At 36.1% G+C, this 18,655-nt stretch overlaps 1 protein-coding gene across 3 annotated transcripts in view; it reads left to right on the top strand.

Moving 5' to 3' along the window:
* The window catches only part of ALCAM (activated leukocyte cell adhesion molecule), a 221,970-nt gene extending 204,996 nt beyond the window's left edge, over positions 1-16,974 (top strand). For all 3 annotated transcript variants that reach the window (XM_004606735.3, XM_055127139.1, XM_004606736.2), the window contains 2 exons: positions 12,901-13,016; positions 14,536-16,974. In XM_004606735.3, coding sequence (XP_004606792.2) covers positions 12,901-12,988 — 88 coding nt within the window. In that variant the 3' untranslated portion in view covers positions 12,989-13,016; positions 14,536-16,974. The remainder of the gene's footprint in view (positions 1-12,900; positions 13,017-14,535) is intronic.
* The last annotated feature ends 1,681 nt before the right edge of the window (positions 16,975-18,655 follow it).

Raw genomic sequence — 18,655 nt, 5'->3', positions numbered from 1 at the left:
CATGAAGCAGTGTAGAAATGTAAGCCAGTATGATGTAGTTCTTAAACATATTCTCAAGTTTATAAAAAATTATAACTTCTAATTTGGCTACATTTAAGAAACCCCAGCCACCCTACTTCTTATCACTAGACTGGGTATCATCGTTAGTCAGACGTTTGTAATCTCAAAATGCACATTGTATAAATCTTGGAAACCTTCCAAGAAATGTATCTTTACAACTATGGAAGATGGCTCTTTTTTTAAAAAAAAAAAAACTAAAATTGTGTGACATATGTAGCCAGTCTGGAAATCTGAAAATCAAGAATATGCTCTGTCAGCTCTGTTTATTTAAGTATGTTATATCACTACTGCTTTAGAATAAAACAGAGACAGTTCTAAATTTGTGCAAGGACTAAATGGGACTTGTCTAGAACACCAAAATATCAAGAAGCTGTGTTATATTAAGCCTTTCAAACCATCCTCATTAGCATATCCTGATATAGAGAACTTGACCGTTCAAGAAAGTTGATTTAAATGAGATTTCTATTTTGCTTGCAATTTTAAATTTTTTTGTTGGAGCCACATCCCACCAGTGTTCAGGGGCTAAACCCAGTGCTGTGTTTGGAGGTTGTTCGTCACAGTCTGGATTCACTTGCTACTGGGTACCAAACACTCAAACTCAAGCCTCCTATATGCAAAACACGTACTGGATCTCTTAGTGGATCTCTTCTATTCTTGACTTTATTTTGAGTCAACTCCTTCTAAATCAAGTCTATATATCTATATCCGTGAAGGAATATTGACTTCCCAACATATAATTACAGATTGCCGAATGATTACTTATCCCACATTTTAATGACTTTCTTCATTTATCACTTCTTAAGAAGCTACTGCTCTATTTATTTTCTACTCATTTACTCTGACTCAATAAGTTCATGAGGAAAATGTAATGTCTCACCTCACCCATGCCTTCCTACGTAAGAGTTTGTGAGATTAACCTACTGCAAATCATGCAAGTAGTATTTTTATTCTATCTCTCAAGTACTTGCAAATACATTTTGCTGCTTCAGCAGGACTTCTTTGGAATGCAAATCACATCTCAGGCTTTGATTGCCTATTGACATTTAACACAGAAGAATCTGCTCCAAAGTGCAGAGCTGCTGCTGTGGTCTCTCTCCTTTGTGTTAGAAAGTGGCCATTCAAAGGGCAGAACCATTCAGGAACCTCCTTTCTCCTACTCCATGTGATCATAACCATTTCCAGAAGACAGGACTTCTATCAAAATGTAATGTTTCCGATTTTAAAAATATCTTCTGGCTGTCAGAATGAAGAAATCTCTTCTTTTTTTCCTGAGTGTTTTAGAAATGATCTCTTAGAAGGTGAAGGGAAGTCCTGTTCCCTTGAGCACCAGCAGTTAGCCAGGCTTTATGCCATCCCAACATTATCCAACCTTAACACAGTGACACATGCTGCAATTTCTGCAATTTTTGTTAATTAAACCACATTCATGTTTGAGTCAGTATCAGTGTGTTAAGGATACACTCTGAACTGTGATATTGAATGCAGGTAGATTATGTCCTGTTTCCATACCTATTTGATACTGTTAGATTTATTTTTAGCCATCCCTTCCCCATCATTTTAATGAAATGCCCTTATATTTGCCATTCACCTAGATGAAAAGGCCATTTTCTTTATTTTATTTTCCTTTTTTTTTTCCTGAGGCCATACTGATTGATTCCTGATTTCAATGGAGATGTCTTTTGGAAAGTCTTTAAAAATTTTAGGATATAAAATTGAAACTTATAATAAGACCAACAGTATTCCTTTTTCATTTCTGTCTTTAAACCTGAAAATTGCTGGCTCCTGAGTTATAGTGGTTAGTTCCCTCCCGTCTTTCTCTAGCTATTTATTAAGTTTTACCGCAGAGGAAACTCATCTCTCTGATAGAAATGATCAGGAAAGAGGGAAAAATAACTATTATTTTGGACTTTGCCTTAATTACCTACACAGTTATTAATAGCCCACTTGCTGAAACAGAATTCCATACTAGCAGGGTTTAGTCCTAAATCCCCCCAGTCTTGGTACCCTTTTGTGTTGTGTCCAAGACTTCTATTTGTTAGAAATCATAGAATATACCTATCTGCATAAAAAGTAGCAATGATTACTCATTTCTGTAAACACCTATTAGATTCCTCATATTGACTCTAAATTTTCAAATATCCCCACCTAAGTTTCATTTGCCTGGATCCAGAATTTGACTTAGTTACTTATGAGGTTCACAGATCTCAGTTGAATAGTATCCCAAGACATTGATTTGAGAGTGCTGACTTATCACATAGTATAAAATCGCACGAATATGCCCGTGGCATATTCGATATGCCAAATACAGTAACAATAACAGGTCTCATTCCCCTGATCCTGAAAAGAGACTCTAGTTGTTGGAAAATAACGAGTGAGGAGAGGCTGCTAAAATCTCAGGGCTGGGACGAATGGAGACGTTACTGGTGTCCACTCAAATAAATTGATGAACAACGGGATGACAGTGATACAGTGATTATGCATGAGTGTACATTTAAAAAACATAAATCTTTTAAGCACTAACTTAATTTTTCAAATGATACCTCCCAAGAGGACTGGATGATAGCACAGCGGGTAGGGCCTTTGCCTTGCACGCAGCCAACCCAGGTTCAATTCCTCCATCCCTCTCAGAGAGCCCAGCAAGCTACCGAAAGTTTCCTACCTGCACAGCAGAACCTGGCAAGCTACCCGTGGCGTATTCAATATGCCAAAACAGTAACAACAAGTCTCACAATGGAGATGTTACTAGTGCCCGCTCGAGCAAATCTATGAACAATGGGAAAACAGTGCTACAGTGCTACCTCCCAAGAATGTGAAGGGTTGTTCATATTTACCTTTGACCCTCTCTTCACATTTTCTACTCTGTCCACTCCTCAGCCTCTAAATTAATTTTTCAGTTGATATGTTCATTAACAGAAAACTTGGATATGTTTAAGATGTAATAATAGACTTTGCAATATAATATACCACATAGCTGACCTCATTGCATTCATTTTGTGGTGAGAAGACTTTAAGACCTAGTCTCTTAGTTACTTTGAAATATTGAAATGAAGCCTTTCTTAAGGGACCCCCCACCAGATTAGTACCACTGTCTTCTGTCCCTTGAAGGGGAGGTCAAAGCAACTATAATATTGAAGAAAATCAAACGAGAGAGAGATCAATTGGTGGAGCATGTGACAAGTATGTGTAAGACCCTATATTTGATTGCTAATACTAGCACCCAGTGATACTGAGTCTGACCTGTAAAAATTATTGAGGGAAATCTCATTTTAAAAAGCCAAAGAATATATAATTTTATTCAAAGGTGATGAACTTTTAAAAGCCACTGCCTTTACAGAAATAACACAGAATAAGAAGATGAATCTTAGGTTTGAAATTCTCCTGCTCTTCAATAATACTATTCAAAGGCCATTTTTAAGATTTTTTTCCCTTTCATGGTGCCCTTAGACAGACACCCTTACTCATCTTTAATTTAGGGAGGCCCTTTTATCTGCCCGGGGCTTTTACATACACTGTGACATTTGTCCTTAGACCACCCCCATCCATGATACTTAGTTCCTCCTGAACAAGCTTTGGATGATGAACCTGTCCATTGACTTACACTCAGAATTGATTCATAGAGATGGGAACTCAGGTACATACCTGCCAGCACCATGCGTGTCCTTTGTGTTTCACAGATGAGATTACCATTAGAAGATGTTCTGACATTCATGTCTTGTACTTATCTGCTTTAAACATTCTCTCATGTCTAATGTTTCTGAAAAATACACTGTTTTAAAGTAGTTCAGACTAGTAACCTTAATAATTCATGTTTTAACTAAGCACTCAATCTTAGATGCCTAACCTTATCCATCTGATCAATTTTCTGGAAAACATTTTGCCGATGAGAATCATTTAAATATGTTTGTTTCTAGTAGCAGCTTGATCTCTAACTTCAGTAATTCCTTCGAATTCAGAAGTCCTTCCAAATTAAAGACATTCATTGCACTTTATTTTTTAACCATGCCCACCTCAAAATAAAATCAAATACAACTAATCTTGTTTTGGGGGCAATCACTCCCCAGCCATATTATTGGACCATATGGTGATGGAGGATCAAACTGAGGGCTTCACAGATACAAGCCATATACCACTTGAGCCATATTCTTGGCCCCAGCATAATTTATTTTGCTAAGGAGAATAGTTTCTCAGTAAGCAAAGGAGGAAATTTCATTATAAAATGCATGGACATTTGATTTCCAAATACTCCAAGAATACCTTTTTATCAACCGGTATTTTTATTTTTTATTAATATATTTTATAACAGTGATAAAAACACTTTGCATACTTGCCTAATAGTGGATCCTAAATGTTGGATGCTGAAGCTAGAATGTAGCATTTGAAACTGAAGCCTGACTTTGCTACTTGCTGGTGGTGTGATCCAGGTATATTCATGATCTCATTTCTAACGCAGGTGAACATAATTTTACATTTTCAGCATTTGAACAGTGCTCTAATGTAGACTTTTGAAAGAATAACTCTTGTTTTGGATAGTAAGATTAATACGAAGTTTTTACTTTTATTTGCTTACTCCATATTGTTCTGTAAACTTCAACAGAAATGGTTTAAGGGCAGGAGCAATAATATAGGGGTAATATAATTGCTGTGCACTCAGGGATCAATCCCTGGTACCTTATGTGGTCCCTAGAGCCCTGCCAGGAGTGATCCATAAGCACAGAATTAAGAGTAAGTCCTGAGCACTGCTGGGTGTGGCAAAAAATAATAACAATAACTTATTTAAAGTCATCTATCTTGGACCAGAGAGATAGTACAGCACACGGGATGTTCATCTTGCATGCAGCTGACCCAGTTCAATCTTGGCACTGTATATGCACAGCTGGAGTGATCCTTCAGCACAGAGCCAGGAGAATGCCCTAAGTACTGTTGGTTGTGGACCATACGTAAAACAAAATAAAAATAAATTTAGCAATATATCTAACTCTTACTCTCAAAATACATTTCAGGATTTATATTAATAACTTTTTTCCTTTAATTCCAACTCAGCAATGGTGATTTTGGCCTTACTGATGGATCGGTAGGCTCTACTGTGAGGATAGTGTGATTTACCCATCTTCCCTGCAGTAACATGGCTTCTCTAGATCAAGAAGATATTATTATTACTTACTTACTCTGTTACTTCCTTCTACTTAGTCAACTTAATGAAATCACAGAAATAATTCTTCATCTCTGAAAAAATATATCCAACCACAAAGTTAAATAGAATGGAAGATGGAAATTATTTTCAATTTCTTATTGAACTTTTTGTCTGATTCTTCTCTCCCTGAAAACAAAGAATATGCTTAGCTTTACTCTCTATACATTTTCATACTAAAGTAACATCAGGATTGGGGAAATAGTGCAACAGAAAAGGTGCGTGCCTTGCATACTGCTAAGTCAGGTTCAATCCCCACCATTGCATATGCCCCCTGGGCACTGCTAGGAGTGGTTGCTGAGCACAGACATATGAGTAAGCGCTGGTCACAACCAAGTGTGACCCAAAACCCAAAAATAAATTAACTAAATAATAACAGCTAATTTTAAATATACAATGAAGTGTGAGTTGATGAAGTTTTAAATCTTTTAAATATAATTTCATTAAAAATATAGCGCATCCTACCACTCTGGAAAATTCCTTTGGAGCATCCTACTCATCATTCTCACCATGCTGTTCCCTTAGGTAAACACTGTCCTGCAGTGTCAAGTTGAACTCATCAGAGGTCAAGTTTGCTTTATTTTGAATGACATATAAAGTGATATTACATAGAGTATACTCTCTTATGCCTGGCTTATTTCTGAAATCCTTGTATTAATTATTTCACTAAAAAATTGCTGAGTAGTGTTCCATTGTTAGAACTTATCACATTATGTTAATTCATTCAGTATAGAGAGTTGGATCATTTCCAGTTTGGGTTATTGCAAACAATATGTCTAAAATCAGCATCTTAAACAAGCATTTTTGTGGACAGAGGTGTTCTTTCTTTTGGATAAATATCTAGAAGTGGAATTGCTTAGCTAGGGGATAGATATCTGTTCAAGAGAAATTGTCAAACCGATTCCCAACTTAATTTTCCTGTGTGCAACTCCCACCAGCACTGTGTGAGTCTCCATCCTTCCATCCTTTATATAAATTTGATACTGTCACTTATGTTTAACTTTAAATACTATGGGAGATGTAAAATGACATCCAATTTTAGTTCCTTTTCCTTGACCTTTTTCCTTTTATTGGAATTTGGCGTTTGTGGCAGATTTGTAAGAAGTTTTATTGCTTTCTTTTGTTTTGTTTTTGAGCCACCAGCAGGCTTTGCTCAGAGTTTACTCCTGGCTCTGCACTCAGGGGTCACTCCTGGGGATCTCTGGGGATCGAACCTGGGTTCGATGCCAGAAAGGCTATTGCTCTAGCTGCAAAAGGTTTTTTCTTCATGGATGTACTGATGTACTGTGAATATTTTTATGTATTTGGTGATTAAAAGTTTTGTTTTTTAATGCCCTGGGGCTTTTATTCTATTTTTTAAAAAAATAATAAGTAAGGCAACATTTTTTCAATAACATTAATATTTATGCTTTTGGCCTGGAGCGATAGCATAGCAGGTAGGGTGTTTGCCTTGCACATGGCCGACCCTGGTTCACTTCCCGGCATCCCATATGGTCCCCCGAGTACCACCAGGAGCAATTCCTGAGTACAGAGGAGGAGTAACCCCTGAGCATCGCTGGGTGTGACCCCAAAAAGCAAAAAAGGAAAAAAAAGTTATGCTTTTATTATACTACTACCAACAACAAAGTGCCTAAAACCCTCAACCATTGTCTTTATGTCACTGTATCACTGTATCATTGTCATCTTGTTGTTCATCGATTTATTGGAGTGGGCACCAGTAGTGCCTCTATTATACTCAGCCCTGAGGTTTTAGCAGTCTCTCCTTACTCGTCTTTCCCAACAATTCGAGACTCTTTCGGGGTCAGGGGAATGAGACCTATCATTACTGTTTTTGGCATATTGAATACACCAACGGTAGCTTGCCAGGCTCTGCCGTGCAGGCGGGATACTCTTGGTAGCTTGCCAGGGTCTCCAAGAGAGGTATGTATACATCTTTTACCGTATTTGGGAAATGAATACGCCATGGGGGGCTTGCAAGGCTCTCCCATGTGGGCAATAGACTCTTGGTAGCTTGTCAGGTTCTCCAAGAGGGAGAAACAAGGCTATTAGATGTCACGCAGCCATAATATGTAATGACATATTTATGTCACTGTAGTTCCTGATATCCCTTACTGCCCACTAGTGCCCACACACTTGGAAATCTCACTTCTATTGGTCATTATTTTTTTTTGTTTCTTTGTATATCACTGTGAGTGAGATTATCTGACATTTAGTCCTCTCACCATGACTTATTTCACTGTGCAGGGGGCTCTTCATCAAATTTGTAACAAAAGACTAGATTTCAACTTTTTATATAGTAGTATTCTATTCTAATCTATCACAGTTTCTTTGTGTGTCATCTGACCTTGGTTGTTAAGCTGTTTCCAAATCTTTGCTACTGCAAATAATTCTGAAGGGAATGTGTGTGTGTGTGTGTGTGTGTGTGTCTGTGTGTGTGTGTGTCTTTTCAGTTAATGTACTTGTGACCTTCAAGAAATTGCCAAGTGGTAGAATCTCTACTCATATGGTAGTTTCTTTTACTATTTTGAGAGATTTCAAGACTTTTCCATAGATGCTGAATGAGACATTATTCTCACCAACAGTGAATGAGGGTTCCTTTTATATTGCATCATCATCAGTACTGGTTCTTTCTAGACTTTCAAAAATAAGTGTTATGTGCATTATCTCATTGTTGTCTATATTTCTCTGATAATCACTGATATAAACATATTTTCAGGTTCTTGTTTGCCATCTCTGTGTCTTTCTTGGAGGAATGTCTATGGAGTTCCTTTCCACGGTTTTCTATTTTTGCTTTTCTTAAATTTTCCCGTTTTCCAATTTTTAAATTGAGGCTTCATGACTTACAATACTATTATTGATGGTTCCTCATGCATATAATTCCTACCTACATCCATCACTATTGTATCTACTTCCTTTCCCCAATGACCCCAGCATCCCTCCCTCTCTACCCTTTCCCAGAAATTCCTCTCTGCATTTTTTGGTGGGCTGTTTGCTTTTCTGTCACTGACCTCGGTGAGTGCTGTCTTGTATATATTTTGGATGCTACTCCTTTGTCAGGTATATGGGAGGTGAGTTTTTCCCTCAAATTCAGTTTGGTGTCTCTTGATTCTTGTGTAATACAATAACTTTTGTTTGATGTAATCCTATTTGGTTATTTTTTTTTTTGCTTTTTGGGTCATGCCTGGTGATGCACAGGGGTTACTCCTGGCTTTGCACTCAGGAATTACCCCTGGCGGTGCTCAGGAGACCATATGGGATGCTGGGATTCAAACCTGGGTCAGCTGCGTGCAAGGCAAATGCCCTACCGGCTGTGCTATTGCTCCAGCCCCTATTTGGTTATTTTTGCTATTGTAATTTTTGCCAGTGAAATCAAAGCATTAGGGATACCTCTGAATTTCACATTATGAGAGGTCTGCCTATGTTTTTCTCAATGTATTTTATGATTTCAGAAAAAATACCTATGTCTTTTATAAATTTGGGGGGATTTCTTTGATTTTGTTTTCACTTGCGGGAGTTTGGGGCCAAACCCAGTGGTGCTCATGACTGTGCTCCAAGATCACTCTTGGCAGTCCTCAGGGGATAATATGTTGTATCAGCTGCATACAAGACAAACACCTTAACCATTTTACTGTCTCTCTAGACTCCCTTTTAACTTAATGCATTTAGAATTATCCTTTCTGTATGGTGTGAACAAGGCTCACTTTTGGCATTAATTGTCAGTTTATTTGAAGATTAACTTCTAGGCTCTCAGTTCTGTTTAATTGGTCTGAGAGTCTGATTTTATCCCAATACCACACTGTTTGGGGTATAGTAACATTGTAGTATAGTTTAAAGTCAAAGAATACAATGCTTCCAATCATCATTTTTGTAGAATTTCTTTGTCTATCCAGAGAGTTTTATGATTCAATAGAAATTTTAATAATATTTGTTATATGTCCTTAAAAAATGTCATGAAAGGTTTTATAGAAATTTCATTGAATTTGAGTAGAAACTGATAGAGAAAAATGTATCTCTCCATCTTTCAGTGCTGAAAGAGGGAGAAATGGTGGGAACTCAAACAGTGGATATATTTAAAGAATAGGGGCAGGGAATCATTAATTGGTGGAATGTCGATTAGTCCCACCTTTTTGGAAAACAATATGGACATTCCTCATAAATAACTAGAAATTGAGTTTCCCTACAGCCCACAATACCACTACTGGGAATATACTCTGGGAACCCAAAAACTCAATACAGAAAAGGAATCGGCACTCCTATGTTCATTGCAACACTATTCACAAAAGCCAGAATCTGGAAACAGCCCAAGTGCCTGAAAACAAATGAGTGGATAAAAATCCTATGGTACATATACACAATGGAATCCTTCACAATCATTAAGAAAAATGAAGTCGTGAAACTTGCTTATAGATGGTTGGTCATGGAGAGTATTGTGCTGATGAAATAAGTAAAAAGGAGACAGACAGAGATTGAATGATCACAGTCAGTTACAGGATATTAAAAACAACTGTAGCACTGGAGCATTGTTGTCCCGTTGTTCATCAATTTGCTCAAATGAGCACCAGTAATGTCTCCATTGTGAGTCTTGTTGTTACTGTTTTTGGCATATCAAATATGCCATGGGTAGCTTGTCAGGCTCTGCCGTGCAGACGGGATACTCTTGGTAGCATACCGGGTTCTCTGAGAGCGACAGAGGAATTGAACCTAGGTCAGCCATGTGCAAGGTAAACGCCCTACCCTCTGTGCTATTGCTCCAGTCCATTAAAAACAACATGGTATGAAAATAATACCCAAAGACAATAGAAATGAGGTCTGGTTCATGGTTAGAAGCTTGCCACCAAGTGGGAAGGAGCAGGGAGGAGATAGGATGGCAGTGCAATTAGGACAGAGAAGAGCCCATTGTGACTGTGATAGTTGGAAATGATCTAGACAAGAACTGGTGCCGAAAGTAGGTAACGTGATATACATAACACTTCAGTAATAGATATTGCAAACCACAGTGCCTGAAAGGTTGCGGGGGAGGGCTATCTGCTATTAAGGTAAGCTGGGGTGCCCAAGAAGAAAAGTGGGGACATTGGTGGTGAGAAAGGTACTCTGGTTAAGGTATGGGTATTTGATCATTATAAGACTGAAACTGAATCATGAACAATCTTGTAACTGAGCCAGATTGAAGCTGCAATTGAGTCTTATCCTATCTCTAGCCCTGATAGAATTGGAGTGATCATCTGTGTAACAAAGAGAGGGAGAAACTTTATCTAATGCAATAGATATAGCATTTCAAAAGTTCATTTACATGTGGTATAAGGCAAAATTCAAAAAGATTAGATAAAGCCAAGTCAGTTAAATGTAATCTATAATCAAGAGGAAAATAAAACAAGGAGATGAGGTCAGGACTTAGACATTGTAGTTGACAAACTACTATATTGAAAAAAGAAAAAAGATAATAAAAGGCATTGAATGAAGTAGAGAAAAATATCTTAAAATATCTTAAATCAAATTGACATTTACCGTTACATTGAGGTCGCTGTGATAGTACAGGGATTAAGGTCCTTTCCTGTACAGGCTTGAGCAGGGTTAGCACCCTCGTCCCACCTTTGGTTAAGCAGCACTTCCAGGAGTGATTCCTGAGTGCAGAGCCCTATCTGACTCAAATTCCCACAAATATAATTAATATGTATTAAATCTATACGAAGCATTATAAATTAAGTCTTCAGTCGATGGATAACAGCAAACTGCCCACAGTTGAAGTCAAGAGATGTGAAGTAGAATACACATAAATTAAACACAATATAATGAAGATAGTACAGAAAATAGGGCATATCTAGTCTGTGCTCCACCTAGGTTCAATTTCTAGCACTACCTGGTGCCTTGAGTATCACTGGGTACTGAAGAACCCAGAGCATCACATCCTTGGCCCTTGCACTTAGTACTGGTCCATTTGGCTGAGAATCCAGAGTGGGGTCCCTGGACCACTTGGCACCTCTTACCCCTGTAAAATCCAAACTGAAGCACAGACAGGAAATAATAGATATGTTAGATAGGGGTATTAGAAGCAAGGAATACAAATAAAAGTTCTAACTTTGTTTGAGTGAAATTTCAAAAGAAGTAGACACAATGCCCATCAGTAAACTGTAAATAAATCGTGATTTATTTGCACAATGACTACTATAAGCCTGAAAATAAGCAGCCAACAACTATGGTAGCAGCATAGATGAGTGTCACAGACATAATTTGAGTTTGAATAAAGGCAGACAGCAATAAATACAACTGGTAAAGCTCCATTACCAGTTGCAAATTACAAAATATGGAAAATTATATTGTACAAACTGCAGATTCTGATAAACTTTGGGAAGGTGCAGTATGGTAGTGAATGCAGTAAAATAGGGGAACTTCTAATTCTGAAACTATTTTCTTTCCTGAGCTAGCTACTGGTGACATTTGTATCCATTTTTTCATGCCTATTGAATTATATTCTAGACATACTCATTACCTTGTTTGGATATTATTCAACAAAACCTAAAAAATATTCATAGATTCATGTAAAATTTAGGCTTTTAAAAATACTTAGAGGGGCCGGAGCGATAGCACAGTGGGTAGGGCATTTGCCTTGCACGCGGCCGACCCGGGTTCGATCCCTGGCATCCCATATGGTCCCCCAAGCACTGCCAGGAGTAATTCCTGAGTGCAAAGCCAGGAGTAACCCCTGAGCATCGCTGGGTGTGACCCAAAAAGCAAAAAAATAAATTAATTAAATAAAAATAAAAATAAAAATACTTAGAGGTCAGGAGTATCTGTTTGACACGTACAGAAACCATAGTGTGAAATCCATCTTTTCAGACTGTTCCTCCACATAACCCAAGCACCACTGAGTGTGCCCTTGGAGGTCCTTTAGCATCACAAGACTGGCCCTGGTGGTCCCCTGAATTGCATTTTTTATATTTTTAAAGGATGTCTTTAAGATGTTACTATAGGGGCTGGAGAGATAGTATACACTCTAGATAGGTAGAGCACTTGCCTTGCACACAACTGACATAGCATCCCGTCTAGTTCCATGAACACTGCCAGGAGAAGTTTCTAAGTTCAGAGCCAGGAGTAAATCCTGAACATCACCAGGTATAGCCCCAAATCAAAACAAAATGTTATTAAATATTATAGTCTATAATTATGTTTGCAGAGTTAGTTTGCTTCCTTGTCTTATGAATAGATTTGAAAACTACAGTTTAAGCTAAATTAAACTTTCTAAAATCCCAAATTAAATGTAACATACTAAACATGATGAATTTTTTCAGTTTGAATGAACCATATGTCTTTTTTTCACTTGGACATATCTCATACACCAATTACAGCTCTCTTTCAACTAAATTTGTGATTCTTCACAAGTAAGTCAAAGAGTTTTATTTATAGCAAATAAGTACTTCTATGGTAAAATAATTCCCTAGCCCTGCTTCCTTAACCAAGAGTTACAGCTGTCCTTAAAAGTGGAAGTGCTACGAGAAAGACTAGTTAGATGATATATCACTCATTTGAAGAGTACAAAAGCACAAAAAAGAAAATAGAAAATGATCAGTAAAAATGAACACTCTTATCCTTCGTAGAGAATTCAGAAAATGAAGTAACTTCATAGTTCAGTGTGATAACTTTTAATTCTGTTACAGGACTGCATCAAAACACGTGAACAAGGACCTTGGTAACATGGAGGAAAACAAAAAGTTAGAAGAAAACAATCACAAGACAGAAGCCTAAGAGAGAAATTGTTCTAGTTGTTGTCCAGGTGGGTAGACGCTTTGAGGTTTATGGTAATAACTCCCAGGGAAGTCAAAACATCTTGAAGATATGAACGGGGAAGTTTTGAGATTGAGATGCTTCATGAATGCTGCTATTAGAACCAGAGAGACATTTTCCAAGGGAAACATTTGTAATTCAAAAAAGTACTCTCCAAAGAATGGTTTCCTCCTCCTCTGAAACATAATTACCATTCTCTGTCTGGTGGAAAGTTGATTTAATTCAACTTTCAGATTTTAACGTTCAATTACCATTTGCAACCTAATGCAAAAAACTTAAGTTTAATGCAAAGGAGTTAATTTTATACATTGATATTCTAATCAGTTAAATTAGTTTTAAAAGGAATTATAAGAATAAGTTTAAAATATGAAAATTTCAATATAAGGATTTAATATTATTTCTGTAAGTCTATTTATGTAGTCAGGCTCCAGATGGTTTTAGCAAAAAAAGCTAACAAACTTGTATGGATACATACACATATATTTTCTGCATAATGTATATATTATGTGTTTACAAATCTATATCCATATATGCACATTATATATGTATGTATGTATATAAAATGTAAATATGTTATACTAGTTGCATATAACTATAAGGAATAGTGATATATGGTTTTAAGACTATCTCCAGCAGGTATATTTCAGTATAGCGACTTGCAATTTGACTTTTAAATTTTTATTTAAGTCACCATTAGCCAATGAACAGAGAAGCCATTGGATGAATTATTTTGGGTATCCCGGAGAAAAACTGTTACTGTAGTTTATTCCTATATTGTGAAAGTCCCCAACAACATAGTAAAAGTTTGGTTCATTGTAAATAAATAATTTGGCTAGGGCAATCAAATTAACACTTCTTTCTAACACTATAAAGAAGACAGGAGGCCTGGGGAGGAATCATAATTGAAAGGATGAACATAGGAAAGAAAATTACCAAAACTAAAATGAGATATTTTTATCATCTGTAAATCAGAAAGTAAAGAAGTGAGCACCTGGATTCCTTCCCTTATCCTGCCTTACTGAGTCTTCTCCTCTGTGAGGTTTTGTTTTTTTTTTTTTCTTCTTCTCTGTGATTCATTCCTCAATCCATTGTAAACACAGATTTTTGCCCTCTTTTTCTTCATAATTGCTTAGAGAAAATTCTCAAACGATAACTGACTTTAAAGATAAAACCTCAGAAAGTCAAGTGTGTTTTGAATGGGTAAATGACATTTTTAAATCTAAGGAGAAACATAATGAAATATTTTCCAGGAAAAAGAATTGTAAAATCTTTATATAAACCTAGAAAATCCAACAAAAAATAAAGAATGCCAATAACTCTGGAATTTTCACTTGTAGAAGGCCCACAGCAATACCTGGGATTACAAATGGGCTCAGGGGCAATGGAATTTTTTAAAGCCCCTTTAAAGTAATTCCTATCACTTTTAGTACTAAGCTTCTGTTAATGGTGAAAAATGATTGCTGTGGGTACTTATCTAAACTATGTTTTTTTTCATCATATTTTTTCAGAGAAAATAACTATATAGACCAATTGAAGCATGAACGTGGATTGTATTTAAGACATATACAAAGACATTGACAGCAATTCATGGTTCAAGTATTAAGCAGTTCATTCTACCAAGCTGTCACAGGATTTTAGAGAATTATCTCAAGTAAAACAATGAAATGAAATTACAAACAAAAACAGGTTTTGGCAGCCATGATAATAGGTCATATGTTGTGTTTGGTTTGATTTTTTTTTTCTGTAAATGTCTGCACTGAGGATTTCTTTTCGGTTTGCCTTTTATGTAAATTTTTTACGTAGCTATTTTTATACACTGTAAGCTTTGTTCTGGGAGTTGCTGTTAATCTGATGTATGATGTAATGTTTTTATTTCAATTGTTTATATGGATAATCTGGGCAGGTATATTTCTGATTCTGATTGCTATCAGTAGTGCCCCAAACATTCTCACAAGCACCCAGATCCCAAAGGTGGCAGCTTGTGAAGAGGGGGGACAGACACACACATTGCCCTGTTCAAAAACTGTTTTATCACAAGAGAAGGAAAGTCAGAGAGTCAGACTGAGAAGGAGCAGACAAATTGATTCTGTGTATGTGTCACCAAGGACTCTCAAAAGTAAGCCACACACACGTATGGAAGCACTCATATAGTGACAGTACTCCCAAATTTGATCCTTCTGCTTATTCTCAAGAAACCATGACAGAATTTCGGTAGCACTTTCCTATAAAGACACTTGCTGGTAAATTAATTTATGTCAAAAGAATAACCAAACCAATGTGTGAGAGACAGTTTGGAAAAATCATGGAGAACATGGCCATTTTCATAGATCACAATGTCTATCACCATAATTGAAAATTGGTTTTAAATCCTTTGGGTTATCCACTGCCTTAAAATTATACCTATTTCCTGTAAAAAAAATTTTAAAAAGATATCAGTCAGAATTGGAGATTTTTAACAGTGGTCATTATCAAAGCTGTGTTATTTTCCACAGAATATAGAATATATATTTTTTTCGTGTGTGTTTTTGTTAACTACGCTACAGATATTGAATGCACCTTGAGATAATTTAGTGTTTTTAACTGGTACATAATTTATCAAGCCGTACATGAAAGTGTAATAATAAAATGTCTATGTATCTTTAGTTATATTCAAATTTGTAACTTTATAAACATGTTTTATGCTTGAGGAAATTTTTAGGGTGGTAGTATAAATGGATACTTTTTGCAGTAGACTGGATATGGGCCAATAGCTACTTGTGACTAGACTTTTAAACTTTGCTCTTTCAAGCAGAAGCCTGGTTTCTGGGAGAACACTGCACAGCCATTTTTGTCCCAGGATTTGCATAACTTTATAGAAAGAAAGGGAACATCAGATTCCAGGTATAGAACTCTGTTCTCTAAGGAGGGAAACAGAACCTGGTGTTGGTTTTTTAGAGTGATTAAAAAATTATGAAGGCAATGAAAAATCAATGAACGATTGAGGTTGAATGAAGGTTAGGAATGATATTTTGCCACTTCTGCATTGTTTAGAAACACATATTATTGTACATTTGTAAACCATTTACTGTCTGGGCGATAGTGACTCAGTTTCATAAAAGCTTCTTGTAGTACATTGATATGGATTAAATATAAGAAATATCCTATTAGACTCGATGCTGTATGGAATATTATGGGAAAAAAAGAAAATGTGTTATTTTGCCTCTAAACTTTGATGTATTGAAGTTTTATTTGGCAGGAAAAATTCTGAATCTTGGTCAATATTTAAACCAAAGTAAAAGGGGAAAAACCAAAGTTACTTGTTTTGCATGGCTACGCCATTCTGTAATCTCTGTAAATACTGTGATTTCTTTTCCTTTCATCTTTAGAATTTTGTTAAAGAAATTCTAAAACTTTTAAACACCTGCTTTTCACAATAAACTATGAACACTAAAATGAAAGTACATCCATATAAATATTTTTCTTTCTTTTCTGGTGTGGGAGATCAAAGGTTCAAAGTCTAATTCCTAAGATATATTTGCAGAAAGAAGCATTTTGACAAGAGAAACAGACGGTTATACCACAATTCTTTCTTGTTTTCCACTTGGAATGGTTAACCAAGTCCCAGAACAACTGTCAGAAGCGAGGGAGAATATGGGAACGTCAGAGGTCTGGATGGAAAGTGGAAGGTTTGACTGGAAAAAAGAGATAGCATTACTACTATCGACTCAGTGCCTGGATGAAAAGAAAACTGTGTAAAGGCAGCCTTGTACACAACTACTTTGAGAAGGAAGATTATGAACAATTCTCAACTTCTGAGGCTCCGTCCTCTCTCCAGTTTAAACCTGGCAACAAGAACATATTTTGCCAGTTCAAGTTCCCTCCCTTATCTGTGATTACAGGAATTATATGTGGAAATGGATTAACATACCCGTCTATGCCTAAAAGATAATAAAACAAATATGTCTTCACATACTGCTCACAGCTGTCTGCCTCTTGTCTAAACTAGGGAATGTTTGTATACAGAAAGTGTTCTTATGAAAGAGCTGGGAGCTTATTATGAGTCTCCATCTCTTTGGAAGAAAATGAAAAATAGTCATAAAGCTGTCCATAGTGTCTTTTTATGGCAGGTGTGATACCACCATAGCTAGTAATAGACAGTAATTGTGGTTGACTTTATTTCCAGTATTAGGACAGTGCTTACTGTGTGTGCTCCTGTGGCTATCCTAGGAATTTAAATTTGAGGATATTTCCTCTCCTGTTTTCTTCATTTCCATTATTACTGCACCACTCATCTTACATTGCTATTGCCTAGATGTGTCTATGAAAACGTTTAACCTTCAAAGTGAAATATAGTCATTGTACACATCAAGAAATTAAATTAACGTTTATTAAGCCCATATTATGTGATGGAGCAATCACCCTTTTTAAATAAAATACTTTCTTGTTGAATCATTTATGGTTATAAATATTAAATAGATCCTATTTGATAAACAAGGACTAAAATTTATAGAAGCTACGTAACTTCCAAATACACTTGGTTTCTAAGTAAAGAGTATGAAATCAAATCTGACCTTAAAAATTAGGAAATTGCTATTTACATATACACTGGTTAAACATCGTACAAAACATTATTCCAAGGTGTTCACATCATATTTAGAAGGCCAATATTTTAGATATTGTGCTAAGACATTATATATAATATAATATGTATATATAGTTGTGTATGCACAATAATAATTATGTTTGATATTCGTATATAATATATAACCACATTGAAAGGGGTTTGAGGAGGGGTTTGGGTCACACCCAGAGGACTCAGGGCTTACTCCTGACTCTGATTAAGGATCTAGTGGAGGTCTTGAGGACCATATATGCAGTGCAGGGGATTGAACCAGCACTGGACACATGCAAGGTAAGCTCCATACACATGAACTAATTCTCTGACCTGTAGTATAAAGTCCAAAAGCACAAATATTGCTAACATGTACTAACTGTCTACTACAAGACATATACAGATTTTATATACAGTGATGCCATTGAAACCCTTAGCATTCAGCCATGACTGGTATTATCCCTGTTTCATATATAAAGGCATGAAAATAATTTTGTCTATTAACTACAGAGATGGTAGGTAATTAAGCCAAGATCCACATTGAAAATACTAAAGTCCCAGTTCTACTTACTTACTTACATGGTTTATCCTCCCTTTTACATTTAGTAGTTTTTGAAAGGCTACCAAAAATATAGCTTGCATGAGTAACCTGATTGTCAAACCCTAGTAACTAACCTTTTGTATTCAAAGAAATGTGTTTTAAAAGCAAAAATAATATAACTACTATAATATGCCTGAAAAATCAAATGAAACTTACACTAGTATTTAAAATATCGATGCCATTGATTTGGCTTTATAAGCATTGTATTTAATACTTAAAAATACTTTAAACCTGAACTGTTTATTTCTCATCTAAACATTTTAACAAAAATATTTTTAAAACACACTATACTTGGGAAACATGAAGTCAGAAAATGAGATCATATTTTTTCCTAGCATGGTGTCTTCACATATTCATCATCTTCATTTCATGTAATTTATTTTTTCCTCAAATATATGCCTCTCATTTTTCCTCATAACTGCTTCTCAAATGCACA

This window comes from Sorex araneus, chromosome 2 (assembly GCF_027595985.1).
Source record: "Sorex araneus isolate mSorAra2 chromosome 2, mSorAra2.pri, whole genome shotgun sequence".
NCBI classification, from domain to species: domain Eukaryota; kingdom Metazoa; phylum Chordata; class Mammalia; order Eulipotyphla; family Soricidae; genus Sorex; species Sorex araneus.
Note: the sequence above shows the minus strand (reverse complement) of the source record. Positions and strands in the feature narration are given on the sequence as shown.